General features: G+C 39.6%; 2 protein-coding genes across 13 annotated transcripts in view; one reads left to right on the top strand and one right to left on the bottom strand.

Annotated features, from left to right (window-relative positions):
• ZBTB1 (zinc finger and BTB domain containing 1) overlaps positions 1 to 972 on the bottom strand; it is a 29,568-nt gene extending 28,596 nt beyond the window's left edge. For 4 of the 5 annotated variants that reach the window (XR_012073677.1, XR_012073679.1, XR_012073678.1 and 1 more), the window contains exon 1: positions 253 to 972. The gene's annotated coding sequence lies outside the window, so the exon portion shown is untranslated. The remainder of the gene's footprint in view (positions 1 to 252) is intronic. The other variant, XM_072963205.1, reaches the window with a different exon arrangement.
• Positions 566 to 25,926, top strand: ZBTB25 (zinc finger and BTB domain containing 25). 8 transcript variants are annotated; one of them, XM_072963218.1, is made up of 5 exons: positions 1,126 to 1,554; positions 13,065 to 13,244; positions 16,116 to 17,059; positions 21,643 to 21,677; positions 25,900 to 25,926. In XM_072963218.1, exons 2-5 carry the CDS (start codon positions 13,072 to 13,074, stop codon positions 25,909 to 25,911), a joined length of 1,164 nt encoding a protein of 387 aa, XP_072819319.1. In that variant the 5' UTR covers positions 1,126 to 1,554; positions 13,065 to 13,071; the 3' UTR covers positions 25,912 to 25,926. The 8 variants fall into 8 exon arrangements, with proteins under 8 accessions (XP_072819315.1, XP_072819314.1, XP_072819316.1 ...); XM_072963214.1 differs by lacking the exons at positions 1,126 to 1,554; positions 21,643 to 21,677; positions 25,900 to 25,926 and adding exons at positions 566 to 704; positions 2,420 to 2,582 and having other exon boundaries at positions 16,116 to 19,586; XM_072963213.1 differs by lacking the exons at positions 1,126 to 1,554; positions 21,643 to 21,677; positions 25,900 to 25,926 and adding exons at positions 566 to 704; positions 2,420 to 2,582 and having other exon boundaries at positions 12,998 to 13,244; positions 16,116 to 19,586.
• Positions 25,927 to 27,893: the final 1,967 nt, after the last annotated feature.

Genomic DNA, 27,893 nt, shown 5'->3' with positions numbered 1-27,893 from the left:
TAGTTGTCGTGGGGTCTCCGTCTCAGACCCATGGAGGCCGCACGTCCCCGACCAGGCGCGCCAGCGGGCGGCGGGATCAACCAGGCGGCCAGGCAGCCGCCCGTCGCCGGTCCTCGCAGCGCGTCCGCCGCGCTCCGGCTCCCCGCACAGGTCGGCGCCGCTCCGGCCCCGCACTCCGTCAAGCCCGCGGCCCGCCGCCCTCTGGCCCGGGCCAAAGTTGCGCAAATAGCCCTACAACTGGCAGATACTCACCGGCCGCAGCAGGAACCGGGGCTGCGGAGATTTTAGGGAGTTTAAGGCAAATCAGCCACGGGAAAGGCAGGCGGAGGCGAAGGGGCCGCGAGCTGCAGTGGCGGCGGCGCGCGGCGCTCGGGCTGGGCTGCGCGGAGAGGCTCTAGCTCTGCCAAGGACTGTGCTGCAACAAAGGACTTCCGCTGCCGCACAGCCGCGCCTGCCGCACCGCACTGAGCCGGCCCCGCTTACGCGGCGACTCCGGGTCTGCCCACCAGTTCGCTGCGGCGTCCGCCAGCCTTCCCCTCCCTTTCGACCGCCCACCCACTCCGCCGCTGGCTGCTAGGGGCACCCGCGGTCGCCTGTTTGTTGCAACAAGTTTCTGCGTCGCGCTCCGAGGAGGCTGGCGCAACCCGCACCGCGGGCGCCGGCGCGGTGGCGGCCTGACCACCCCTTTCGCCCCTCTCCCACGGGTAGGCTTGGGACCTCCTCCTCCTCCTGTTTGCACAGCTGGATGGGACTGGGCTCCTCCCGACTCCCCAGTGGCAGGATGCTGCTTTCCCACTTCGTCCAGATGTCAGACCCCGGCCCCATAGGATCTATCATCTGGGCTCTCCTTCACTCTACGTCCCCGGCGTTCTGGGGGCGCCGGCACCCTTGCACTGTCCCGTGCGCGGCCAGTCGGTTCTGGGTCGCCCACTCCCCGCGCTCCCCCCACCTCTGCTTTCCGTGGGCCTGTCCGTCTCTGGCCTTGAGTCACTTCCCCCGCCATGCCCCACCCCGCCCAGCGCGCCTCCCCTCCCTGGCTCCCGTGGCTTAGCTTCTTTGGCCCCGCGCCCTCACCCCTCTCCCCGCAAACACGCGGGCGCATCCTACCCCGCCCCCACCCCAGAACTGAGGGGGTGCCCATGCTTTTGCACACCCTGGGGAAAGTCCCCAGGTCACGCGGTTGTGTGTGGGGAGCCTGTGACGCTCAAGCTCATCTCCACGCTTCCGCCTACAGAGTCACGACTAAGGACCGGGGCTGAGGCGCCCGGAGTGCGAGCCGACCCCCGCCTGGCCACTTGAGCTGACTGGCGGGCAGGCGCGCACGTACGCAGGCACGCACGCACGAACGCACACCCTGGCCCCCGCGCTTCTGGTTCCCCAGCTACCAGGCGTGCGGTCACGTGGCCCTTCGCGGGGCGGCTGGAGCGGGAAGCCGCGCGAGAGCGGGCCGCGGGGTGCGTGAGCAGGCGCCGCGGCGTGACGTACGCGGCGCGGGAGCCGCCCCTCCCGCACGGAGGAGTCGGCCGGCCGCCCGCCCGCCGCGGCGGCCTCTGGGTAAGCGACGCGGCCCGGCCCCTGTGGGCTGCCCCGGGCTCAGTCCCTCCCGCCGCGAGCCACCTTGGGCGGCGGCCTGCAGCTGCGTCGGTCGCGGGACAGATGCAAGTAGCTGGGGAGAGGGGTGTTTTTGGTCAGTTTGAGATGTCAATCAGGGCCCAGGAGGAAAATGGCAACCGCGAGTGAGAACTGGGCCGAGGATATCCAGAGCCGCCCTTCGCTGCCCGCATAAAGCGGCTGCCGGGGCCTGATGCAGGCCGGGACAGCGCGCGGGGGCGCGGCAAAGGCACGGAACCGTTTCGGCTGCGGGCCGGGGTGCGTCCCCGCGCGGGAAGCCCCGACGGGCCTGCGGCATTCCCCAGGCAGCCGCGCCCCCGACCCTTCTCGCAAGTGGGAGGGTCTCCGGGTGCCACCTGCGAAACGCGACGGCTACTGTCCTTCCCTACCCTCGTTTGTGATTACCCCGTTTCTAGGGCAGAAAGGGCCCCCACCCGCATAATTCATTTTTATTTTTTCAGATTATATTAATCTCATTCTAAGCAATTCCAGGCTTTCCTTAAAGTTTGCTCCGTCACTGCCTTCCCTAGCACTCATTATTTGGAGAAATCAAGCTGTTGTCAAGTTGTTTCGGCGGCGCCTGGCGCTGTACCTGGAACTTGACAGCAGCCAACATGTTTCATAAATTAACACCCGTTTCCCCCCAAGGGATTAAATTTGGCGTGAATTCTCTTGAGACTCAAGTCTTTTTGGCAGAGCTGTTGAGTCTCACAGGATTTTGTCAAGTGTGTAAAGTACACTTCGAATCGCCGATTTTAAAACTGAAAGGGGCCTTACAGGAAAATGCAGTTCATCTCTCATGTTACAGATGAGACCACCAGGCCGAAAAGTGTGTAGCTTGATCGAAGTCCTACACCTCTTCAGTAACTGGACTCCGAGGCTCTAGATGCCTTCCTTGGTCGTTGCGCTCTCCACCAAACCAGGCGTGCGTTGCCAGTTTAACACACTACTGTAAAGACAGTCTGCCAGAGGTGATTATTACACTTCAGTTGATTTCGGTTATTGAGAAATCAGTCTTGGCCAGTGTGTGAGGGCTCTGGTATTTTAAGGAATAGGGTTGGCACTGTGTCTAGGTGGAATAAACTTCCTTTTAGTGTGCTTTAGAGCTCAAAGTCCATCCCACCCCCACCCCCCAAAATATTCAGCCCTATTCTCTGCAAGAATAACAGGATTTGTAGCATTGGTTGCTTCTTTGGGTAAAGGTATCAAAAGACCTCTTTAGCAATCATGATATGTTTTTATTAAGGGTAAACTATTAATCCATTATCAGACATCAGCTCCTTAATAGGGAACAGAACACTGATGGCTAGGAAGTAGAATAGATGGGTTCTGATGGCTGGGAAATTATCAGGAAGCAGTGGAACATCACAAGGATGGCCAGCAAGCAAGGAGGAGACTTCGCATGACTTGCAACACCGTTCTGCCCAGCCCTGCCCTGAATGTCTTATTTGGAGATAGTGGAGGTGGATGCTCCTCAGGTTTGGTTGCTGTTTATTGAGTACCTGCAGTGCCTAGCTGCTTTCATAGATGAATTTTTAATATTTACGAAAAGGGGTTAGTATTGTCTCCATCTTACAAACGAGGAAACAGGCTCAGAGAGTTACCTGTCTTCGATGATGCTGTCATTTGCAGTAGAATACTGAAGCCTAGATCACTTTATCTCCCAAGTCTGGTCAGTGCTCATTTGCGTTAGATCTTGCTACCACTTCAGGCCGGGAAGGGGATGAGAGAATCGCCTGTGGCTGATTTATTGGCGCCTGTGGTTGCCCAGAGAAGCTGAGCAGGACTTTCAGCTGCCCTCTGTGCCTTAGAAAGTGGAGTTGTGTGCTTCCACCCTATCTCCTGAGGGGACTGCGAAGGAGCCAGGCTGTCTAGCTGGGGAGGAGGGGCCCAAGTGCCTTGGCCATAAATTATCCTGGCCAGAGCTGTGCTGGGAAGTGTTGCATAATGCCCTCCCCACCACTGAACCAAAGTGATTTATTTACTATGGTCCGTAGGTGGTGCTTGACCATCTTGTTAAAGAAAAATTTGCCATTTTAGTAATAACAGGGCCAGAAAAGAGTTGAGGGTTTTATATTATTGCAGGGTTTTTTTCTTGTCTTAAAAAGCAGTGCAGGTGCTCTTATCTTGATAAATTATGAAGTACTTCTACACCACTTCCTGTGCCCCCTTTCTGCTTCTTTATTCCAAATTGCATGTGACGAATGCTAAGAAAAATACTGTTCCAGTTTATAGTTACCAGCACCAGCTATGGAGTCAGACGTAGCTTTTGATCTCCACTTCATGCTATTTGCTAGTTGTGTGTCCTAAGCTTAGGTTTTTCCTCATCTGTATAATGGAAATAAAAATAATACGTATAGTCATGGTGAGGATTAAAAGAGATAATATACATGGAGCATTTAGCACATAGGCCTTGTACATAGTATCTACTCTTTATAATAGCAGCTATTGATAATGACTAGAACAGTATTTCCTCTAAGATAAAAAAAAAGATACTGCTACTTGAACTTGCTTAGAGAGAATGGAGGAAGAGGAGAGAAGGTGTTTGAAGCAAATATCAATTTCAGAATTATTGGTTGCTTTTCCTTTGCTAGCAGAACTTTTTTCTCTTTTAACCTCACCTGGAGAAAAAAATGTTTATAGTGTTAAGTTAGTTATTTTTGAAAAATTTTCTAATTCATTTCTTCCCTGGTTACAAATCAATCATACAATGACTTTTTGTTCCTTCTGAAAAAGGCACCTTAAGCAAAGGGTTTCATTAGCCCATGTGGATAACGTGTTTGTGGAACGTTCCATGGCAAAGGAAGTATTGGTTCACCTATATTCAGAAGTTGTAATCATCCTTGTTTGTACTATTTCTAGGTCTATACTAGCATTGTTGTTTTCCAAGTTGCTCCTGCTTTGATTAGTTTATTTTTTCTTTCAGAAACACAGTCTTTATTTTTTTTAGTGGATTAAGAAGAATCTTTTCCTTTCCTTTACAGAGTTCTGATTTTTTTAGGTTCAGTAGTAATTTGCACTCACTGGTGTTAGCATTCTTGTTTGCCGGGTGTTGCGGCCTTATCAGGCATCCCACATGTTGGTTAGATGGGGGTTAGAGATGTAGTAGGTTGGCTGTGTCTGCCAACAGGCGGGAGGCCCCAAACTAACGTTCCCCTGTTCCGTTAAAGGTTTCTAGAGCATAACTGCTCTTCCTGTATCATCCACCACGTTGCTGCTTACCCTTTTCTCTTACATTCTCAGTGATTTTCATAAGCAGAGGCCTAGAATTACTGCAGATTTTACTTCAAACAATAATTTTCAGATTTGGACTTCCCGTGTCATTTTCAGATATGAAAATAGATGTAATGGCATATGAGAGAGTAAATATACCTTTCTCCTAAATACTTTTTTAGAAAGTCTGAAAATGGTGTGTTCCTCATCTGCCCCCAGAACCCATCCTACGAGCGTGGGAGTATTTCTGTTTCTTAATCTGGCTAATTTTTTTAGTTTAAAGTTAAAATTAGAATTACAGTTGGTGATTTTTGTTCATTTAATGAAACTGGGATAATTCCTGCATTTTGAGCACTTCTCATGAAATTGCTTCCTTTTCTCTGTAATTTTAGAGTGTGAAATAGTCTCTTGGGTTTCCTTGGTCCCTTGTTCTTCTAATGCAGTGGTTCCTAATTGAGGCATTATGTTAGAATCACCTGAGGAGCTTAAAAGGGATCTGCACCTCATCAGCAATTCTAGTGTAGGACTCAGGCAACAGTACAACTCTACATGGAAGGTTTTAGAATACAGTCAGCAGTTGGAGCCACTATTCCAGGATGAAATGATTTCTGCAAATGTTCTTTCTCTCTCCACAATCATCTGAAAATACCATTAAAACGTTAAAATCATTGTATAAAGTCTTTTATTATGTGGCGCTTTGAATATTTCTGCTTTTACCTTTGTATTTGTAGCCATGAGTAAGTATCTCAAAAAAGCTGTACACATTTCTCTGTCAACTTTTTTGTCTCCATTTCTTAATGATAATTAATAATAAAGTCACAGTGGTAGGAACCACAAAGAAAATATCTAAGACTATTTGTTTTCCAGAGAAACAGATGTCTTACTCCTTTTATTTCTTCTTTTATGAAAGACTCTTAGAGCCTGCAAGAATGAAAAACTGTATTCTAGGACATCATCTTGGCTATCAGAGATCTGAGAGTCCAGTCTAACTAATATAATAGATTTTTTAAAATAAAAATCAACAATGTTGCCTATCAAGCTAACTTTGAATTTAAAAAAGCTGTGCTAGCTAATCCAGAGTTACTACAATCTAGAAAGTAAACAGGTTTTTTTGTAGTCTCTCTTAAATATCATTACTGTTATTGTAAATACCACTCTAATAACAGATGAAGCATTTTAAGATGTAGCACTGTTAAATTTTGACTAAAGTATTTGTAAATATAATGATTATTTTTCTGCAACCTCACATTTTAAATTTCCACAAAAATTCTCAAATGCAACTTCTAAGATCTTTCTGTATACATAGGAAACTTTGGCTATTCCACATACTAGAGAAAATAAAATGCGTGGTCAAAAAATGATGAGCAAAGGCTGTATAAAAAGCCTAGCTAAGGGGGATGATATAGCTCAGTAGCAGGGTCACCTGGGTTCAGTCCCCAGTACCTCCATTAAAATAAATAAACCTAATTAACCCCCCCAAAAAAACAAATAAAAATTTTTTTAAAAACTTAAAAAAAAGCCTAGCTAATAACTTATAAAGTAAGTTGTATTAGAAAATGTTCTGTAAAACAACTATACTTCAATTTAAAAAAAAAAAGGATAGTTGCCTTACAAGTTAAGGAGGAATAAATTTGATGGTTTAGTAATATCTTTGCATATGTGAAAAAAATGTTTTGAATAACTTTGTAATGTATTAGCTCTATTAACATGAGGTAAAATCTTGTTGTGCTGCCTTAAAACATGAAAGGTCTATTATGCAAACACGTTTGAATGAACTTACTATGTTTATGAGGTTTTTTAAACAGATCTGAGTTTATTTTTATTTTATAAATTTGGAACATTTACCCACCTAATTTGATGCAGTGTATTTGCAAAATCTGCATCAGTATATGTATTGAAAGTTCTTGATAGGGCTTTTGAAGAAAAGGCACTGAGTTTAAAGTCAGACTTGAAATAAACAGCACCATATAATAGCTAGTACTTCGGGTATCTTTCCTGCCTTCTCTGAACCTATGGTTTCTTAAACTTAAAATGGAAATAATACAGCACCCACTTTACTACCTTATAGGTTCAAAAAAAGATAATGTAGGGCAGAGGTTCTCCAAGTGAGGTCCAAGGACCCCGAAGGTTCCTGAAAGCCTTTCGGTGCGTTTACAAGTATTTCCCCTTTGCCAAGTCCAAATTATCTTAATACATTTGAGCCAAGCAACATGTGGCAACAGACTGAATGCAGAAGCAGAGAAAAGAACCCAGCTGTATTTTTTAAAGCCTGGTATTAAAGAGGATTGCAAAATATAAAACAATGCCACCCTTCTCACTTTAAAAAAATAGCTATTTTTTAGAATAAGTGTGTTATTTATATTAGTATATAATGGGTTTACTATTATTTCAAATATATTTAAATTTTAAAAATTTTCAATGTTGAATATGGTAAATATTGGTAAATATAACCCACATAAACAACAGTTTTTCACAGTCCTTAATACTTTTCCTAAGAGTGTAAGTGGATCTTGAAACCAAAACTTTTTAGAACTGCTGACGAAGGGCAATGAATGGCTGAGTAGTCCCTATCAGAACAATTCTGCGGATAAAAACCATAAACTTGAAAAAAAGTTTAAAAAACAACTAGATAGCATTTGAGAATGACAAAAAGCAAGCAGGAACTGGAATGTGGTATACACTATGAAGAAGGAAATGGCCATGAATAATTTTCCATTTTTATGGTTTTTAGCATGAGAGAAGGCCCCAGCTGGTGACATGACGGGATAGCTAAAACTGTGATAACTTGCAGTCTTACTTGCTTGAAGAAAAGAGGACAGAGTTCAGAGTTACTACACAGGAGGAAAATGAGGAGGAAAATCCTAGAAAGGATGTTGGGGGAACCCCAAATTCTGTGTATAAACTCAACTTGAATCTCTTGCCAACCCCTGAACGTTTAAGTGTGTTGCACAACCTCCAAACAGCACACCTAACACTAAAAAAGCTGAACTTGGAGTTTAAGTTCAGCCTAGTTATTTGCAAAAAACAAAACAAAAACATCAGTACTCTTTGGAAGAACAGTACAGTACCTCGAGTCTTTACTGCAGTAATTACAATGTCTATGATATCATCTGACGTGACTAAACATAAGAAGAAACAAAAAACTCATCCTAATGAATGGAGATTGACCCCAAGATGACGCAGAGAGGATTTAAAGCAGCTATTATAACTATGTGCAAGCAAAGCAAAATAAGGTGGTAATGTGTGAACAAATAGGAAATCTCAGCAGAGAAATAGAAACTAAGAAAGAATGAGATGAAAATTTTAGATTTGAAACTATATCTGAAATAAGAAATGGGTCAACAGATTAGAAATGATGGTGAACTTGAAGATAAATAGAAATGATCTCATCTAAATCAGAAAGAGAAATTATTGTGTGTGAAAGTTCTCTATAAACTTCAACACTCTGTATTAGCTCAGCGATTAATACGCTAGGTTTCTTTCAAGGCCTGAACTCACCTCTTCCCTCTCCATATGGACTGACTTCATAGTTTGTAAATCAGTGCCATCTAAGAGTACTCTCAAATTCTCTCTGCTTACCTCAACCATCTCCTTTCCACTATTGGAGAAAGAGGTCCTTTTTTACCTCCATGACTAACTGCTACACTTAAAACTTTTGATTACATTCCTTCTGACTTCTAGAGATTCCACCCCTCTTCAGCCTGCAAGTCTTTGATGTGCAGCTCCCTAATGTCCTGTCTATCTATACCTACCCTTTATGGCCTCTGGTTTCTAACATCCCCCTGCAGTCAGATATTTTGCTCTTGCTGCTTTCCCAAACTGTTGTCAGAAGTCAGCACACTTGGGGGTGTTTGTAATAGGCCTCTTCCTCATTCTCTGCAGCATTTTATACCATTGCCACCTCCGCCTGCCAAGGTTCTCGCCTTTCCTTCACTTCCCTCAATGACATGTATTTTTTAATGTCTCTTCTTCTGTCCAGTTATATCTGTTCTTGTTTTTCAGGGATTCAGTCCTAGCTTTTTCCCCTTCTTATTTCACTCAATAGTCCCATCCGCTCCTGGTGACTGCAGCCTTGTTATTTCTCTCCCTCTCTAGCCCTGCTCTCTCTAGAGTCCCAGTGCTGCTTATGGTCTCCACTGATAACTAAACATTTCTACTTAGATGTTCTAGAGGGGGTACCTTGAACTCACTTTGTCCAAAATGAAACTCCTCTCTTACCAAGCCAATTTCTATGCCTTTCCTCTGGCATTCTGGGATGCTGCCTTTATATCAACACCTAGTACATGGCAGTTACTCTGCAAATGGGACTCGAAGGAATGAATTAATTTTTCCAGTTACCTAAGCTGGAATTCTGAGACCCACCTTTGACTCGATCTTCTCTGTGGCTGACCACATCCAGTCTGCTGCCAAGTCATGCCAGTTCTACGTCTGGCGTATCTTCTTGTGTTCCCTCCTCTATTCCCATGGCCATTGTTTGGACATTGCAGGAGGCTTCTTTCTGGTCTTTATTTCTCCAGGCCTTTTGCCTGTTAATCTTTTTTATATGTTGCTACTAGAGCAGTCTTGATTCACAGGCCCAGTGATGGTGATGATGGTAACTGGTATTTATTGAACATTCACTGTGTGCCCCCCTGTTTCTAAGTGCTGATATGCATTGTCTTATTAAATCTATGTAATAATCTGTGAGGTAAAAACTGTAATTATCCATATTTTACAAGTGAAACTGAGGGCCAGAGAGTTAAGTGTCTTGTCAAGATCACACAGCTAAATGGCAGAACTGGGATTAATCCATGCTGTCTGATTCCAGAATCCAAAGTTTCACTCTGTGCTGTTTATTCTCCCTCCACTGAAAATGTATCTTAATATAGTTCTCCATTTCAAACACAACTGTCGTAGCTTTTAGTTTTGCATTAAGTACCCTCGGTGACCTGACCCCCATCTCTTTTTATTCACCTACTTGTGTTTTTTTCTATGCCAAACTGAAATCTTCAGTTATCTATGTATTCATACCTCTCCCTGTAATTTTACTCAGTCTGTTTTTTTCTGCCTATAACGCTATGTTCATTTTCTGCCTGTTCTTCCAGATCCAGTTCAAATAGATTATTTTTCATTGGATTTCCTGTCATTTATCTCCCTCTCATAGTATTTTCTTCAGCTGCTTATGGCCCTTATCACTTTTGCTTCATATTGTAATTACTTTGTTTTACGTTTTATCTCCCCTGTTACCTTCTTGATTGCAGCATCAGTGTAATTTTTTCCTGTCCCCATGTTTTGGCCAATGCATGCTTTCAATTTTTTTCTTTATTAAATTTATCTTCAAATAATATTTATTCTCTAAGTGAATTTAACTGTTACTCATAGACCATTAACCACAGATTTTTGTATATGTGGCTTTTTATTGTGCTATTTTCATTTCCACATGGTTCAATAGTTCATTATACTAATGCATTATGTATATATATCTATATATAGAAAGAACTGGTGAACATGTTTATGAACTGAGGGTTTTTTTTAATTGAGGTATAGTCAGTTTGGAGGAGGGGGTTGAGATAATTTGTAAGACTGATTTAAGGTACTTCAATTTGAACCATTTTATTAAAACTAAGACATGTTTTTCACATACTGCAATCTCCAATATACAGTTTTATTTTGGTTTTTTAGTTTCTCTATAAATTGGTGGATTTTAGAATCAGAAAAATGTGGCAAACATAATAGTGACATTTTGTTGAATGGCCTTTTGGAACAATGCCCACAACTTGGATTTTTGTTTATATTCTTAGAAGATAGGCTCAAGTCTCTGTAGGTTCTGTTATCTTGTCATTTCATTGCAGCTTAAAGGCTTTTAAAGTGAGTTAGTAAGGGGTATGAGTTTTGGTTTTAATTCTTTTTTACTTGGGGGAAGGAATAGGGGAAACTGTTAATGTTAGGTAGGATTTTTTTAAAGTAATGTATGAATGTAGAGTTAAAAGAAGCAAGCTGCAGGATTCCTAAAGTACAATATTACCTATATAAAATTTTAACACATGTAGAACAATACCATACCTTCTTAAGGGTTATATACAGAATATGATAATGTACAAGAGAGTCATAAACACCAAAATCAAAACAGTGGTTATCCTTGGAGGCAAAGTGGGTGAGAGGATAGAAAGAGGGAGAGATGCCAGGAGATGTCTACCATGTTTGTAATGTTCACTTTTGGTGCCCGGGGTGGGGGTGGGGGTGATGGGATGACATTATTTTCTTTACCTACTTGCCTATCTGAAATATTTCATAATTTTAGACACTGAGGGAAAAAGGAATCATGTAGATATGTATTTATTATATTAAACTTCCATACAAGTTGTTTTTTTAAGTTCAAACAGTATAGTTCCCCCCACCCTTAACTCCTTAATCCCTAGTTTCCCTCCCAGAAGTGAAACTCGTTTCTTTGAACCTTTCCAGAGATGTTACACAAACAAGAATATATTTGTATATAAATTCCTCCCCCACCTTTAAAAATAAAATAACTACCACTTTTACATAAATAGTAGTCTTCTCTACACAATTTTATATTTTGCTTTTTTTTTTACTGAAAACATTTTGGAAATTATTCCATATTAGTACATTAAATTTGTAGTTTTAATAAAAATAGATTTAACCTTTTATCAGTAGTAATTACTTTTATCTTTACCAGTTATAATCTAGATTTTATCCACTAATAAGTATAAACATTTGTCTTGCTGTGTCACATTTGCTTAAGCAGCAGGAAATCTGGGTTTTCCCTGATTCCTCTTTCCACATATTCCTGAGGCTTCCCAGAGCCATGATGTATAGACTTTCCCTAGGTGCCCTCAGTTGCTGGGTCACGTTCCCCCTGGGAGGTGGGGAGGGAGGACATCTGGGCTCTGGAGCCCAGTGCCTGGGTTTGAATCCCCTGCTCTGCCACTTACTAGCGGTGTAACTTGGGTACATTAACTCTCTGTGTTGATTATGTCTTCACCTGTAAGGTGCCTTGAGTATTCCCTTTCTCACAGAGCTGTATTGAAAATTAAATGAGTGAAAAGTGCCTGTGTTGATTATGTCTTCACCTGTAAGGTGCATTGAGTATTCCCTTTCTCACAGAGCTGTATTGAAAATTAAATGAGTGAAAAGTGCCTGATACATAGGAAGCATTAAACTGTTAGCTATTTTTATTATATTGTCCATCACTCAGCGTTTTGCTGCACAAGCTACTGCCAGTCTCCAGACAGCTAACTCCACACTCTCATCACTGACCTCCTTAGACCTTGGTCTCGCTTTGTTTAGTGAGAAAACTTCATTCTTTTGTTTCCGGATCTCCTCTTCTAGAGGACATTCTTCTAGCACCCCAGTGATGCCCTTTATGCCACAGCTGCCTTCTCTCTAAAGCACCAGGGCTTTCTGCACAGTTGGGGCAGAGAAGGTGGCAGAGCCTCCCACCTCCCAGGGCACTCTTGAATGTTCTTGCTGCTCACGCTAGACTTCTCCGCCAGAATTCTTCTGCATCTTCTCCCTCATGCACAGTTTTTCTCCCTGAGACCAGTGGTCCTATCCTGCGTTCTACTTCTTTGGGAACCTCTATTCTTATATGTATCTGAGTCCATTTAAAATTGGGGTTTAGATTCTTTCCCATGGGCCTCCTGGGCCCCATGTGAATCTGGAGATATGGCTTGACATCCATTTTAAGGGCTTCTGGACTTACTGTGATAAGTTTCCCAAACATTGTATGCTGGTCAGGAGGCCAGTGTCCCCAGAGCACACAGAGGATCCCTAAGGAGCAGTGACAGCACTACCTACCCCAGCCAGGGCACACTGTTATGTTTTTAACATTTATAGCTAACATTATACCTTACATCACAAGGTGCTTTTCACATAACTTACCTTGTTTCGCTCTGAGGCAAGGATCAGTAACTTATTCCCATTTTTCCAGTGAGGAAACTGAGGACTAGAAACATTGTGGTCACGTAGATTAAAAAAAAGGACAGACTTCCTTTCACGACTGTGTCAGTTGACCAAGCTACCTTCTTAATGGATTAAAAAACAAGGCCACATTTTATGGTTTCAGCAGGTTCGTCATGATGGGGGATTTAATGTTAGCTAGGTTTGGGGTAAAATTAACAGTATTGAAAACTGTTGAATAATGTCATTTAAATTTAGGTCTCTTTGTACCTTGTAGGTTTGTGTGAACTACAGCCAATTTTGTAAACAAACAAAAAAACAACCTATATTGTCCTTCTTCTCAGAGGCACCATGGATACAGCTAGCCATAGCCTTGTCCTTCTGCAGCAGCTGAACATGCAACGAGAATTTGGTTTTCTGTGTGATTGCACAGTTGCTATTGGAGATGTTTACTTCAAAGCTCACAGAGCAGTGCTTGCTGCTTTTTCTAACTATTTCAAGATGATATTTATTCACCAAACAAGGTAAGGATGTGCTTTTGTAAGTCAGAAGAATTTTTAATATTGTGATATAGCTAAACCTTATTATAACATCATTTTGGGGATTATTTGTTACGGGGTCACCTTAGGAAATACTAAATTTTTTTAAAATTTTATACATCTTAATTAAACTGAGTGGGTAGAATCTATGGTAGAAGATAAGAATGCAAACAGTAATAGCGAAACTTTATTGAAGTCCTATCCCATAATCAGGCACTAGTATTTACCTAATGTAAATTCTACTGTTATCCATACTATTTTAGAGAAAAGGAAACTGTAACTGGATGTCAAGTAACTTGCCCACCCAGGATTATACAGTTAACACATCAAACTCCAGTGCAAATCTGTGCTCTTAATCACTAAGCTGTTGATTTCTATTCCATAACACTTTCATTGTCATAGTTCTACCCACCCTATCTTCCATATTGCAGTTCAGAGGTCATTTGTTTCCAATATTTTTTCAAAAAGTTTTTTTGAATTTAGATTACCCCAACATGATAGGTCCGTAGGGAGAGAGCTATGATGTGGTATTCAGATTCTGAGCTCCTGGTAAAGAGTAGTCTTAATACATCCTAGGTTGAAAGTGACAGAACAGTCGATGCTTTTTTAAAGGAACTTACATGAAAATACTTAGGAGTCCAGCTTCAATTATGTATTTTAATTGTTCATTCATTCAACTATTTATTGAGTACTTATACATCAGGTACTGTGCTGGATAGACCCCAGTAACGGGTAAGTTATGACCCTGCTCTCAAAAAGTTTATAGTCTAATAGAGAGGTAACAAATGTAAAGAAAATAATTGCAGTATAATTAATCTCTCTGCGCCTCAGTTTCCTTCTCTGTAAAATGCCAGAGTAGTATACCCATTCCATGGTGTTGAGCAAGTTAAATGCATTAATAATATTAAAATGCTTAGAACAGAGCTCTGCACTGTTAGCTGCTGCTATTGATAATTAATGTGATGTCTATGACAGACAAGGTAGAATGGAGTGTCAGCAACCTTATTTTGAAAAGTTTGGAACAGGTCAGGCTTTACAGAGGCTCTGGATCTTGAAGGAGCAGGAGGAGTTTTTCAGATGTTGTAGAGGAATGCAGAAAGGTACATTGCAAGCAGAGGGAAAAAACACATGAAAACATAGGCAGATATGAACCAGGCTAGCACATGCAGAAAACAGAGTGGATCAAAATGATTGGAATATATGACACAAAAGGGAGAGGAGGTTAGAGTAAGAGACAAGTCATGTGTAGCCTTTTCTGCCACGCAAAATAGTTTCCTCTCTGACTTAAAGTGTCAGTGTAGAAACCAGATTAGAAACATTGCCTTCACATCAGTCTTATCCAAGAGCTGTGAGTTGGTTCAGCTCTGAAAGCACCTGTTGTGTACCAGGCACCGTGCTAAACTAAATCTAGGAGAGACAAAGGTGGCAGCCCTATGTTGTGGTATCTCTGTTGAGCAACTAAAACTCCTCAGTTGACACCTCTGTGCCAATATTTTAAAAACCCTGCCGCAGACCATGGCAGTGTGTGGGTCAGAGGTAAGAGTGAAACACAAGAGGGAATCCTAAAAAATCAGGACTAAAGAAATGAGCTGCCAGAATACTGACACCCAGTGCTTTTTGCTACGTTGTCACAAACTTTTGCTTCAGGGAAGGTAAGTGATTTCATTGTTCCTTGTCATCCAGCATTTCCATCAGGTTGTCTTTATTCTAATTTTGCAGCATGATTCCTGATTTCTTGTTATACAATTATTTCCATCTGTTGTCTGAATTCTATATTCATATGTGAAAACTGGGTTTAGGGTTAATTTAAAGCTTTTCATGGTTATACCTGTATTCATTTGTGATCAAAAGAGTGATTTTATTAATATAGTTTGGAAGCCAAAATAAGGTTAGTGTAATTTAAATTCTAAATATTACCAATTCCGATAGACCTCTTTGAGTTTTTTAATTATTTCTTATTGTAGTAAAATATATATAAACATAAAATTTACCATTTTAACCATTTTAAATTGTACAATTCAGGTGGCATTAAAGGCATTCAGATGTTGTATAACCCTCACCATTTTCTATTTCTAAAACTCTTCATCACCTCAGAAAGAAACTGAACCCATTAAATAATAACTCCCCATCCTCCGCACCCCCACCCCCCGCAGCCTCCTGGTAACCTCTGATCTACTTTGTCTCTATGAATTTGCCTTTTCTAGATATTTCTGATAAGTGGCATCATACAAACTTTGTCCTGCTGTGTCTGACTTATTTCACTTAGCATAATGTTTTCACTGTTCATCTATGTTGTAGTGTATATCAGAACTTCATTCCTCTTTATAGCTGGATAATATTCCATTGTATGTATATGCCACATTTTATTTATTCATTCATCTGTTGATGGACACTTGGACTGTTTCTACTTTTTGGCTAATGTGAGTAATGCTGTAATGAATATTGGTGTGTAGGTATCTGTTTGAGTCCCTGATTTTAGTTCTTTTGGTTATATGCACTTAAAATACACTGTTAAGTTCCTTAAGAGCGGGGTACCTATTTTATTCATCATTTGTCTACCTCTAGCACTTGATATAAGTGCATTTCACTTAGGAGTAACTAATTAAATGTCGAACTAATCAGAATATCCACGTTTCTTAACTTTAGGCAGTAGACTGAATACATGAAGACTTTTGCTGGGCCATAAAACTGCTATACAATGAAAGTTTAAGCTTTCGTTGCTGTGTTTCATCAAGGCAGATTGCTAAGTCAGAACTTTTTGGAAAGAAATTGCTTTAGCCCAAGACTGTATACTGTTAACTAAAAGGCCAACTGGGTTGTTTCATTCTGTGTGGGTCTGTTTTTTGTTTTTAACAGTGAATGCATAAAAATACAACCAACTGACATCCAACCTGACATATTCAGCTATTTGTTGCACATTATGTACACGGGGAAAGGGCCAAAACAGATTGTGGATCATAGTCGTTTGGAGGAAGGGATTCGATTTCTTCACGCTGACTACCTTTCTCACATTGCAACTGAAATGAATCAAGTGTTCTCACCAGAGACTGTGCAGTCCTCAAATTTATATGGCATTCAGATCTCAACGACCCAGAAAACAGCTGTCAAACAAGGGCTGGAGGTCAAAGAAGCTCCTTCCACTAACATTGGAAACAGAGCTGCTGTCCAGGGTGACCACCCCCAGTTGCAGCTTTCTCTCGCTATTGGGCTGGATGATGGCACTGCAGACCAGCAGAGGGCCCGTTCTGCTGCCCAGGCCCTGGAGGAGCACCAGAAGCCCCCAGTGTCCATCAAGCAGGAGAGATGTGACCCAGAATCTTTGACCTCCCAGAGCCATCCCTCACCTTCATCAGAGGTGACAGTCCCCACGTTCACTGAAAGTGGTATCAAAATACACTTATGCCATTACTGTGGGGAACGTTTTGATTCCCGAAGTAATCTAAGACAACATCTCCATACCCACGTGTCTGGATCTCTCCCTTTTGGTGTTCCTGCTTCCATTCTGGAAAGTAACGACCTTGGCGAAGTGCATCCACTTAATGAAAATGGCGAGTCTCTTGAAAGCCGCAGGCTCAGCCCCTTCACTGTCAAGGAGAATGAGCAGCAGCCTGACCACACCAGCCAGGGCACCACTGAGCCTTTGCAGATCAGCCAAGTGTCTCTGATCTCCAAAGACACAGAGCCAATGGAATTAAACTGTAATTTTTCTTTTTCAAGGAAAAGAAAAATCAGCTGTACCATCTGTGGTCATAAATTTCTCCGAAAGAGCCAATTGCTGGAACACATGTATACACACAAAGGTAAATCTTACAGATATAACCGATGCCAAAGGTTTGGTAATGTATTAGCCCAGAGATTTCAGCCGTATTGTGACAGCTGGTCTGATATCCCCCTGAAAGGGTCTCGCTTGTCGCAAGAACAGTTAGACTCATCTTGTGCCTTAGAGTCAGAACTCACACAAGAAAACGTGGACACTATCCTAGTTGAGTAGCAGTTTCTCCTTCAGGATTTTTATACCAATTCTGAAAAAGAAAATTTACATGCATTTTTTAATCTATAAATTATTTTCCTCCTCAAGTTCTATTGGCATTTTCTTTGCCATTTATCCTTGTTTTTAAGGTTGTATATACTGGCTCTTATTGTAAGATATATTGATGCATAACTACTAAAATTTAACCTTCATTTAGGGCTGTGAACTTTTCATAAACTAAATCACAATTTAGACATCAGAAATCAGTATGGAAATATGGAACTTCAGATTCAATAGTTACTTTTGGAATTTCTAAGTTTTTCCAGGTTGTAGGATCTGTAAAATCAAATTGAATATGAAATAAATGAAACCTTTTTTAAAAAATTTTCTGTACTCACTTTTGGCTAATGTTCCACATGAATTAAGTTCTAGTGTGGATTATTTTTAAATGTTTTCTGCTATATAAGAAATTAATAGTTATTTTAATGCATAACTATATATATTGTATATATATGTATAAAAAGTTTGTTTTAAGGCATAGCTATACCAAATAATGAGTAGTTTTAAATTACTTGTTACTTACTAGCTCTGCAACATCTTACATGGCTTTATTTTTTTCACACTGAGCATACCTCATTTTCAATAGAAGTATTTTATTTGAAAGAGAGAAGAGTTAGTCACACACAAAAAAATCTTAAAGAAAAAAAACAGTAAGATACACATGTGTACATAGATAAGCAGAGAAGCCCGCAATGTCAGAGACAGCTTCAGGTAGATCTGTGGTGACTAACACCCCAGTGTTAACCTTAATCTAGAGTGTTTTCTTAAAAACCTTAAGAGCAACTTGAGCTTTTTATGACCAGAGGTTTATATGAGCTTATGTAATGATAAAGAAAATGATAAAATACAAATTATCTTTTACCCTCAGTATCAGAAGGTTTTCTAGGCTGCCTGAGTTGACATTAATTTTCTAACAGTCACTTGAAAAAGTAATTTTTCAGTGACACAACTGTCACTTTTTTCTGGTCCATAAAACCAGCAGAGTAGATACAGTTAGTGTCCTAAAACTATGTTTAAAATCCATGATAGCCTTCCCTCCGTGAATCAACTTAACTCTCCTTTATAAAGATGAAACGTACAAAGCTAAAACTCCAGAAGAATTAAAATTGATGGACTGAATGGTAGAGTGTCCTGCTCCATGTAGCTGGGAAATAGCTGGTCAAACTTCACCACAGAGGGTAGCTCTAAATAGTTTACGAGATGTTTAAGTTTCAGATACTAGATAGTCAAGAGTAATGAAAGAGAGAGGCTTCAAAATAGCCTCATCTTTTTCATATGCTACCTGTTAAATTCTTAGCCTCACAGATATATTAGTAAATTTGATAAATTTGGTTTGTTTAGCTTAGAATTTAATTGCATACAAAACCTCTTTGATCTCCTTCCTGACTGCATGTTTCTGAGATTTCCTGATAATATCAGAGTTCTTCAAGTATCAGAGTTGAGTCAGGAGGGAGCTCAAAGAGAAATCTAGCTCATTCTAAGGGCACAAAGGTTTTCTCTGGGTTAGCAGTGAGTTTAGAGGAATTATAAAGTGATAACTTTTTTTTAAGGACCGAACAAAGAAAACCAATGGGCTTTGTCTAAGCTGGTTGACTTTCTGCCCTAGGCAAGGGAGGGAAGCCTCCTGGGGTCAGGATCAATATGTTGAGAATGAAATCTAAGTAGCTATTGATACAGGGTCAGTTATGTTGGGAGTAATTAAGACAAATGTACTGCTCTTTGGGATCAGAACTTCATCTGACCTTAATCTTAAATCATTTAAGGAATTATTCAAACTCATACTACCCTCAAAGATTTCATCTCATAGGATAAACACAAAATTGATTTCATGTATTTTAGACTATTCTGGATATATTCCCTAACCTCCTTCACATAAAATTTTATTTTCCTCATTTAGATAACAATTTTTTTCTGATTTTTTTTCTCCTATGTTCTTTCCTACTTGCTCAGTCATTAGTCTTTGACACAAGAAACGTGTACAGCTAAAGGGTAGGATTCAGTGTGCATATGAGTTGTGGGCAGGGTTGCAAGCTGTGCAGGGCAGAATCTGGAGAAATGGTAAGTTTGCTTGTGGCTGATTGGCCATGATGGACATTAATTTAAAGAAGAAATATATCTACTTTTGATGGGTATTAAAAAAGAGGATGAACAGTATTTTTATTCTTATTCATAAAGTTACTTTTAGTATTAGGAATTCTTGGGGGAGAGTATAGCTCAGTGGTAGAGTACCCGCGTAGCCTGCACAAAGTCCTGGGTTCAGTCCCCAGTACTTCCATTAAAATAAAGAAATTTAATTACCTCCTCCCAAAATAAATAAATAAAAATAATTTAACAAAAAATGTATTAGGAATTCCAAGTAAGTGTTCTTTCCCTCATCTTCATAATATTCTTTCTGTTTTAGAAAGTAGAAAAATGTTTACTTCATTTTATAGAAAAAATTCCCAAAAGCTGGATTCCTGAGAGTCAGTGAGTAGTGGTGTGAGGAATGACCAGGTGTTTTGTTTTTTTTTTCATTCATTCAATAGGCATATTTTTAAAATAACTTTTATGACTAAAATTGTGCCCTGAGTATATTTTTTAAGATATGATTCCTCAGTAAGAAAATTGACTTTGTATTAAAGAAGTTCTCCTAACTAAACCCTTTAGTTTTAACTACATCACTTGCAAAATGGAGCTATAATCTTAGCCACATAAGTATGGTTTGCATAATGATTATCAAGTTCTTAAAACTAGAAATGTTGTGTGCACCTTAATCAATGTATCAGGGAAATATGAAACAGACATTTTCCCCTTGGATCAGCTTAGAATTTTCCCTTCTTTCTAGATCCTGCATATAGTTGTTTTCTGCAGAAAAACAGACTGTTTCAGTATTTATCCTTACCAGCATATTATCAGAACTCAGTATCTGATAAGTGCAGTCTGCCTTATTAAAAAAACAAAATTTTTTATTATTTCTTGAGATTATTTACTTCTTGCTCTGATTTTCTGATTTCCCATCTGTAAAGGGGTGTTGTAAGGACTGTATTAAAATTGTGTTAAGTTCTATCAGTATTATTGATAAAAACCAACCATACAAAGAAAACTGTTTATTCCATAGCTAAACCTATTGACTTCAGTATTCCAACTGATACATTCTAGAATGTCTAGAAGTGATCATGTACTATTTAATACTTAATAATTGACAAAATTCTTTTTAGTTTTTACAAATACTCTATAAACAGCAGTGTTAGAATTCCTATCCTACTGTAGTTTAATCATCAGTATTTCTCTTTAGCTTTTAGCAAGGAGGATATTAACTCTTTGGCATTATAGAGAATGAAACTTGCCAATTGGAGCTTTATTGAAAGTTCCCCCAAACATATTATTTACATAAAAGAAAAGGAACAAAGGCAATGGAGAAAAAAAATATCATTTGCATTTCTTTGATGTAGCTCATCTAAAAAGTAGATGGGGACAGGGGATGGAGTAGGGGTAACACAGAAATTCATTCTGTTTTATTAAAATAGGATTGGAAGAGGCTTCTTTTAAAACTGAAGGAAATATATATTAAACATGGAAAAGAGTCTGAAAATGTATAATTCCATTAATGTTTACTTGAACAGGCAGATTCTTGATATTGTAACTCAGATCCTTGAGAAGTATTTTTTTTTTTGGTAGTAATTGAGGTGAAGAGTTTTCATAATGTAACGTATCTTTGTGTGGTCTTAAACTAAATGTAGCTCTATGGTATTTTATTATAATTAATTTTTAAATTCCTAAGAGTGAAATCTATAAATTATTATTCTTTGTTGTCCTGTGTTTGTATGATTGGACTTTATGAAAACTGGTGAGATTACACAGTTCTAAGCCTGGATGTCTTAAATACAGGAATTACAAATTGTGATTTTTGTCTTCAAGATCTGGGAGAATCCTTTGTGCTTCAGTGTGTATCTGTGTCTCACTTGATTACTTGGTAGATATTGCTCCTGCAATTGACAGTAACTATCATCAGCAGCTCTTCTGTTTTGTGCCAAATAAAGTCATTTAGTCAGATTAAATCGAGTATCAACTTAAAATAGTTTCAGAGAAACTTGGATTTCAAAAACTTGTACAATTTTAAAAAGGCCCTCTGAAGAAATCTTCACAGTGCAAGCAACACATAGCAAATACAGGAGACTGAAATCAATACTCTGTTGCACGGTTAAATTCTTCCACCTAATGTATTGTGAGTTTGCTTCAGAAAAATTCTTTCACAAAATTTTGTATCCTCCATTTGAAATGAAAACAGCGAATTTCATATATTTTATCAAGACAAATAAACTAATGTGATGATGATAAAACCTTTTATAAATGAAATGTGTTCTTATTTTACAGAAGTGTCTGCCAAATGTTGTCTTCCTAGTGTTGAGGTAAGTAGTCTCTGTGCCAGGTAACATTTTGGATGTGTGATACAAAAATGCATCTGTGAGCCCAATTCTTACCAGCCATAATCTGTGTTAATAGAAAATTGGTGTCCTAATCAACTGCTTTCCAACCACCATCTCAGAAAGAAAGATAATATCTAGTTATGTCCCAGAAGTTTCTTGCCTTGTTCCATTCTTCCCTATACACTCTCTATGTCCTCCAGTAACATAATCTGTAACAGTGGTTCTCAGCGAGGGCGTGTTGGTCAGGGTTCTCCAGAGAAACAGAACCACAGAGGGTGTGTGTGTGTGTGTGTGTGTGTGTCTTAGAGAGAGAGTGACATGCAAATTTGGAGGGCAAGCGGTCCCAAGATCTACAGTTGGCGAGCTGTGGAGACCCAGGGGGGCGCTGATATAATCCCAGTCCAAACTTTGTAGCTGAGACTTAACAAAGGCAGGAAGAGACCAGTGTCCAGGCTAATAGGCAGAAGTTCCCTGTACTCTCAGGAGGATCAGCCTTTTTGTTCTATTCAGGCCTTCAACTAATTGAATGAGGGCCATTCATATGAAAGGGTAATCTACTTTACTTAATCTACTGATTCAGATGTTAATCTCATCCAGAAACATCCTCACAGACACATCCAGAATAGTGTTTGACCAAATATCTGGGTACCCAATGGCCCAGTCAATTTGACACATAAAGTTAACCATCACACTGGGTGATCCCCCTCACCATGGGGACATTTGGCAGTGTGGAGATGTTTCTGGTTGTCACACCTGGGTGGGAGTAGGGGGAGAGAGTGCTTCTGGCATCTAGTGGGTAGAGAGGCGAGGGGTACAGCTGAACATCTCACAATGCAGAGGATAGCCCCCCACAACACAGAATGATCCAGCCCAAAATGTCAAGAGTGCTGAGATAGACTAATCCTGGTCTAGAAGCTTAAAATAACCAGATTAAAAAAAGAAAAGAAAAGAAAAGTTTAAAATAAGTTTTCTGATGATTGTCAAGAGCTGAAGGATACAAAAAAACTTTAAGGATTCTTGTCCCAGTCATCTCTGAAGTTAATACTATTCTTAATGGAGTATGAGATGTGTTTTCATTCAGAATTAAATTTCTATTTGTATTATCTTTTATCTTATTTTTTCAAATATAAAAATGTGATTATTAAAATTCATAGATGTATTAAGCAAGAGGACAGTTTTAAACCTATTCATACAATGTTTGAACTAAACAGTTGTGTGTGTCCCTCAGAAGGAGGCTGTGAAATTAAAATGTGATCATAATTTGTGTAAATATTTAATCTGGCCAAAAGGTGGCACCAATGTGCCTTTTAAAAATCTATTTTACGTGATGTTCAAATTTGGCATCTGTCACTATTTGTTTAATTCACTATTCGGTACTTACCTACTCTTGGATATTGCTTTACTTTATATATATATAGAGTCATGACTATGAGAATTTTCCTAGAATTCCATAATGTATTAGGCACTAAAATATCTTGGCATCCCTCTTTGATCAGGATGTTTCCAATTTACATATATAGCAGTAGATAACTTTAAAACACCACACTTAAATCGTGGTTGTTACATTGAGCATTTCTGAGGATTCTTGTGGCCTTTAAAAGTACGGCCTTGGAATTTTAGTCCCAACACATATGCTCTTCTAGTCAGGTATCAAACAGTTTGGTGTTCTGTCTAGTCAAGATAAATCCAGGGACATTTGAGTAAAGTACTCCCTTGTTTCTTACCTATTGTTTCTTTTCTTCACATCCACAACCTGTGAGATAGGCCTGTGTACTATTTTCTGGAATTTACTTTCTTTTCAGCTGCAGTTCAACAGCTGACTTTCTCAGCTGGTGTTCTTCATCCCCTTCTTCCCTCACTTTCTTCCAGCCAGTTCCGTTCCCTGAGTAGGCTGAGACCCTCTCCCATAGAGGTCTTGCATACTCCAGTCCTGAGTGAACACAGTCCACCCTCTTTCCCCCACCATCACTTCTACCTGCAATCTTACTATTATCCTAGGACTCTGTATCTCCTCACCAGTGCTTCTCTGAAATTTATTTTACAGCTGATTAGCCAGTTTGGAGAATGAGCCAACTTCCTCTTAGATAAATTCTCTTCTAGTGTGTGTATAATGTTGAAACTTCTTTCACTGAAGCAGTTTGGTGATGTATCAAAATAATGGAAATAAAGTATCTTCCCTTAAACTATTAGAAAACCTTGGTGCCCTTTTATGTCAGAAATCAGAAGGAATAGCAGTGCTCTGGGAGGGCCTCTGCACAACTGAACTGGTCCTTGCTCTCTTGGGAACTGGGGGAGAGGCTCATGCAGGAAGGAATCCTGAGAAGGAGGTCTTCATCGGCTGTAACAGACATTACCTATTGTTTGATCTAGGTTATTACTGAATTTCAGGAAGATCCATATTAGGTTTTTGTGGACCAAACAGGCCTTTGAGGAGTGAGATCTTGTGAATTTAGCTTTACCACATTTTTCTGTAGTGGAAGCCATATGGTACTTAGTCCAAACTAGATGTAGGTAAGTATCTAATTAAAAAAAATTTTTTTTGAGAACTGGCATTTGTACTTAAGTGCCTTATAAAGAGGAAAATCTAAAGAACCTATGGTGGTTTGTTAGAAAAAGGATGTAACATTTGCAAAGATAAGGAGAAAGGTTTCAAAATACAGATCTAAGATTCCAGGGGAGTGAGTCTCGAAAGTTTTTTTGTTTTGTTTTTTGGTTTTTTTTTACTGGACCAGTTCTCATTTGCCAACACTGCCCTTCTTTCACATATGTGCATGGTTTGTGCTGTGAGCCCAGTGCTTCCTGTTCTCGCTTTACAGCGTTTTAAGTGTGGGAGGAGAGGCATAAAAATGGAGGACTCCTTTTTAAAAATTTTAAACATCTCCTGTTTCACTGTCAACATCATCACAGTTCTGCAGACTTTTCAAACTGTGGTCATGTTCAGACCCACTACATAGCACCATGCAAATTATGCACAGTTAACGCTAGGGGGCACCACTCACCAAATGCATGCTTCTGGGGTTGGGTTGTGCACTTTCCATAACTGTGCAGGGCAGCCTGCCTGTCCTTATCCCAGTTTCAATGTTGGGTTTAAGAAGCCTGTATTTTGAATTTCTCTAGCAAGTAACAGTTTTCATTGATGCAGCCAGGAAATTATATTAAAACTAAAAAATAGCTGGTATAAATAGCAATGAAATTAGAATAAGAAAAAAATTAATCCTTCCTAGGTGATACAACTATATGTTTGTCAAAATTTGTAAACTGTGCACGAAAAACGGTGGATTTTACTATACGTAAATTATACCTTGATGGAAAAAAGGTTAAGACCACCCAGATTAATATAGAAGTCTTAGAGCTTAATGACTCATAATGGTTATCATTCACTATTAATCCTTTCACAGGTCAGAAAAAAACACCTCATCCAGACACTAAGAGTATAAATAAAACCCATAAAACAAAAAAGATAATTCTGAAATTAGCGAAATTATTGATAAGGCAGTTTCTAGCACATCTGGATAAAAGATCAGAAAGTCAGGCTGACTTTTCACCTGAATTGAGTAGTGGGTGACCAGTTATTTTGGCATTCTGTACATCTCAGCCTTACACAGCAAGGACAGTTCTAACTAGCCATTCTGATCAGGAGGATGGAAATACTCTGGTTTTGGATGACCTGTTTAAAGGGAAGTGATATTCTAAGCTTTTATGCCTCAGATGGCTATTCCACAGGAACCCCTGCATTGTAATTTATATATGAGGATATTTGACTTGAGCATGCATGCCTGTAGCTGCATTACTTGTAACAGTACACATCATAGATGTGATCCAGAGACCCACTTACAGCCACACTGACCAGACCTTCCTGTGACCTGAAGGTACAGATGTCAAAGTAGGAATCTAGGAATAAAAGGTGTGAGTACACGTGTATAAATGACTACACCTGCTTTTGTGTCACCCTGTGCTCTCCATCTCCCAAGAGTGCAAAACTGGAAGGCCTGGTTTTTATGGCCACAAGTAAAGCTGTGAAAAGTATAAGAAAAACTTAATCCTTGCTGGGAGTTTTCCAGCCTAGGAGCCATCACCCCATCCTCCTCTCACCTAGACTTTCTTTAACTGTTCACGGTGCCCCTGCCCAGCTTTGCTGAGGATTTTCTGCGGACATGTAGTGTGCGCATGCACGTACACACATATACTCACTCTCTTTCCTAAGCTGGGGAATTGAGCTTCCAGTGATCTCAAGCTTCGGGGGAAAAAAAAGGTATGTACTTCACAGATTGGGGACTCCAGACTTAAGTGGTAAAGGCAGAATTGCCTGTGAAGACAAGCGTTGCAAAAGGTTATGCATTTTTCTCATAATAGAAAGATGCGATTTAATAAAAAAAATTTTAATTCTGCAAAATGTGAAATAGTAAATGCTCTCTGTACAGTATGTGTACGTTAATGACATTTTACTTTGGAACGAAGTTAAGTTCTAGGACTTTTAACACACTATCAACTTTGGTCCCAAGATTTAGAAAGCACACTCTTTCATAGAGCCTAATTATTATCATTGGGCTGTGCTTAAGAAAAACAGGGCTGTCGATATTAAGAGCAGAAAGTCAATGTCATAGTAAACACAGAACTTTTGAAACACCCAGCTTTTAGCAGGCACCATCTCAATAATCATTTTTCACTTCAAGATTGCTAAGTTATTTGGAAAACCATACGGATTATTAACAATTCCTAGGTTAGTATAATGTAGAAAACAACCAGTGAGAACAGCAAGAGATGATGAAAACAAGTGCACTTCTGCCAAGTTCATAGATGCCATCAAAGTCAGAATTGCCCTTTAGATGCAATTAGTTCATGACATGGAATTCAGGTTCTAGGTGTTTGTGTTTTTCTTTGCTGGAGGTGAGCTCTTTCAGGCATGTCATCGTAAATTCTGTCCAACACAATCAGCAGAGTAGAACTTTTGGTGGCTCTACCTCAGTGGCTTCAGCAGTGTGATCTTTATAGTTTTAGGAAATGAATGTATTATACCAGGTTTCTCTTGAAAGATTTGGATAAATAAAATAAACATGAGCCAGTAGAACATTTATTCTGTATTAATAGTCAGTACATTTATTAATTCAGGTTGAATTTCTTTTTCTACAGAGTATTATTTCTTTAATATTTGCATCTGATCCACAGTAATATAGTACTAATTTTAATGAGAAATACAAATTGGAACTTTTGCTTTCATGATAACTCATCCACTTAACATTTTTACAAAGAACTACTATAAATATGTAACATTATGCAGGCCTTTTTCTGCACCTGTTCACAAGTCAGAAGGAATACACTGTTTAACTATTTAGAAGCTGAATACTTTCAAACTGCCCAGTATTTATATGGCCATCGCCCCACACCAGACAAAATTAATCACCGTCTGTTCTCCCACCAGTGTACTCGCGAGGCTGCATCACCTGTGGTTCTTTGCCTTAATGTCTGCCCCAGTTCCAGTTGCTACTGCTCCCTCAGTTGAGCTCTTGGAGGGCAGGGAGCCTGTCCCCTTTATTCAAACAGTGTTTGGCATGTGTTACATACCCAATACAAATTGAATAAATTGAATTTAAATTTAAGTAGTTTCCTTCTGTTAAACTTTTGTAACTAAGTAAGGATTACAAAAAACTGTTTTCAAAAACAAACAAAATGTACTGTATATTGAAATTTTGAATTCTTTATAATAAGAAACTCCATGTTACACAGTAAAACATCATAGGAATTTGAACCTAAAGAACTCTAAACTTTAAATGAGGATTTAAAAAAATGCATAAATGGCAGGCAAAAAGTTCACCCCTGATTATTATTATTAGGTGAAATTAGAAAGTAGGTTTTACACATTTGAATAAAGTTGATGTTAAAAAATATTTTCAAACAATGGGATTCTAAAGCCTAACAATTGTGTTAAAAATTCTGCTGTAAACCCCCCCAAATTAATTCTTAACTATAAAAAAATAAGGCAACTTGAAGTTAGAAATTTATGGATGAAGTTAACTTTGGATTGCATGCAGAAGCCAGATCTGACTGGTACCCTCTCATAACCATTATCTCTAAAAGCCTTTAGCAAGAAGGCCATTCACACATACTGGTGAAATAACATAATCTCAGAAATAAATCAGAGAGTTTATGACTTCACTAAGTAGTAGACCAATTAAGAGCATCACAAACTTTGTGCTGTCA

The sequence above is a fragment of the Vicugna pacos genome, chromosome 6 (genome assembly GCF_048564905.1).
Source record: "Vicugna pacos chromosome 6, VicPac4, whole genome shotgun sequence".
Taxonomy (NCBI): domain Eukaryota; kingdom Metazoa; phylum Chordata; class Mammalia; order Artiodactyla; family Camelidae; genus Vicugna; species Vicugna pacos.
This window is presented reverse-complemented; position numbering and strand designations above follow the sequence as displayed.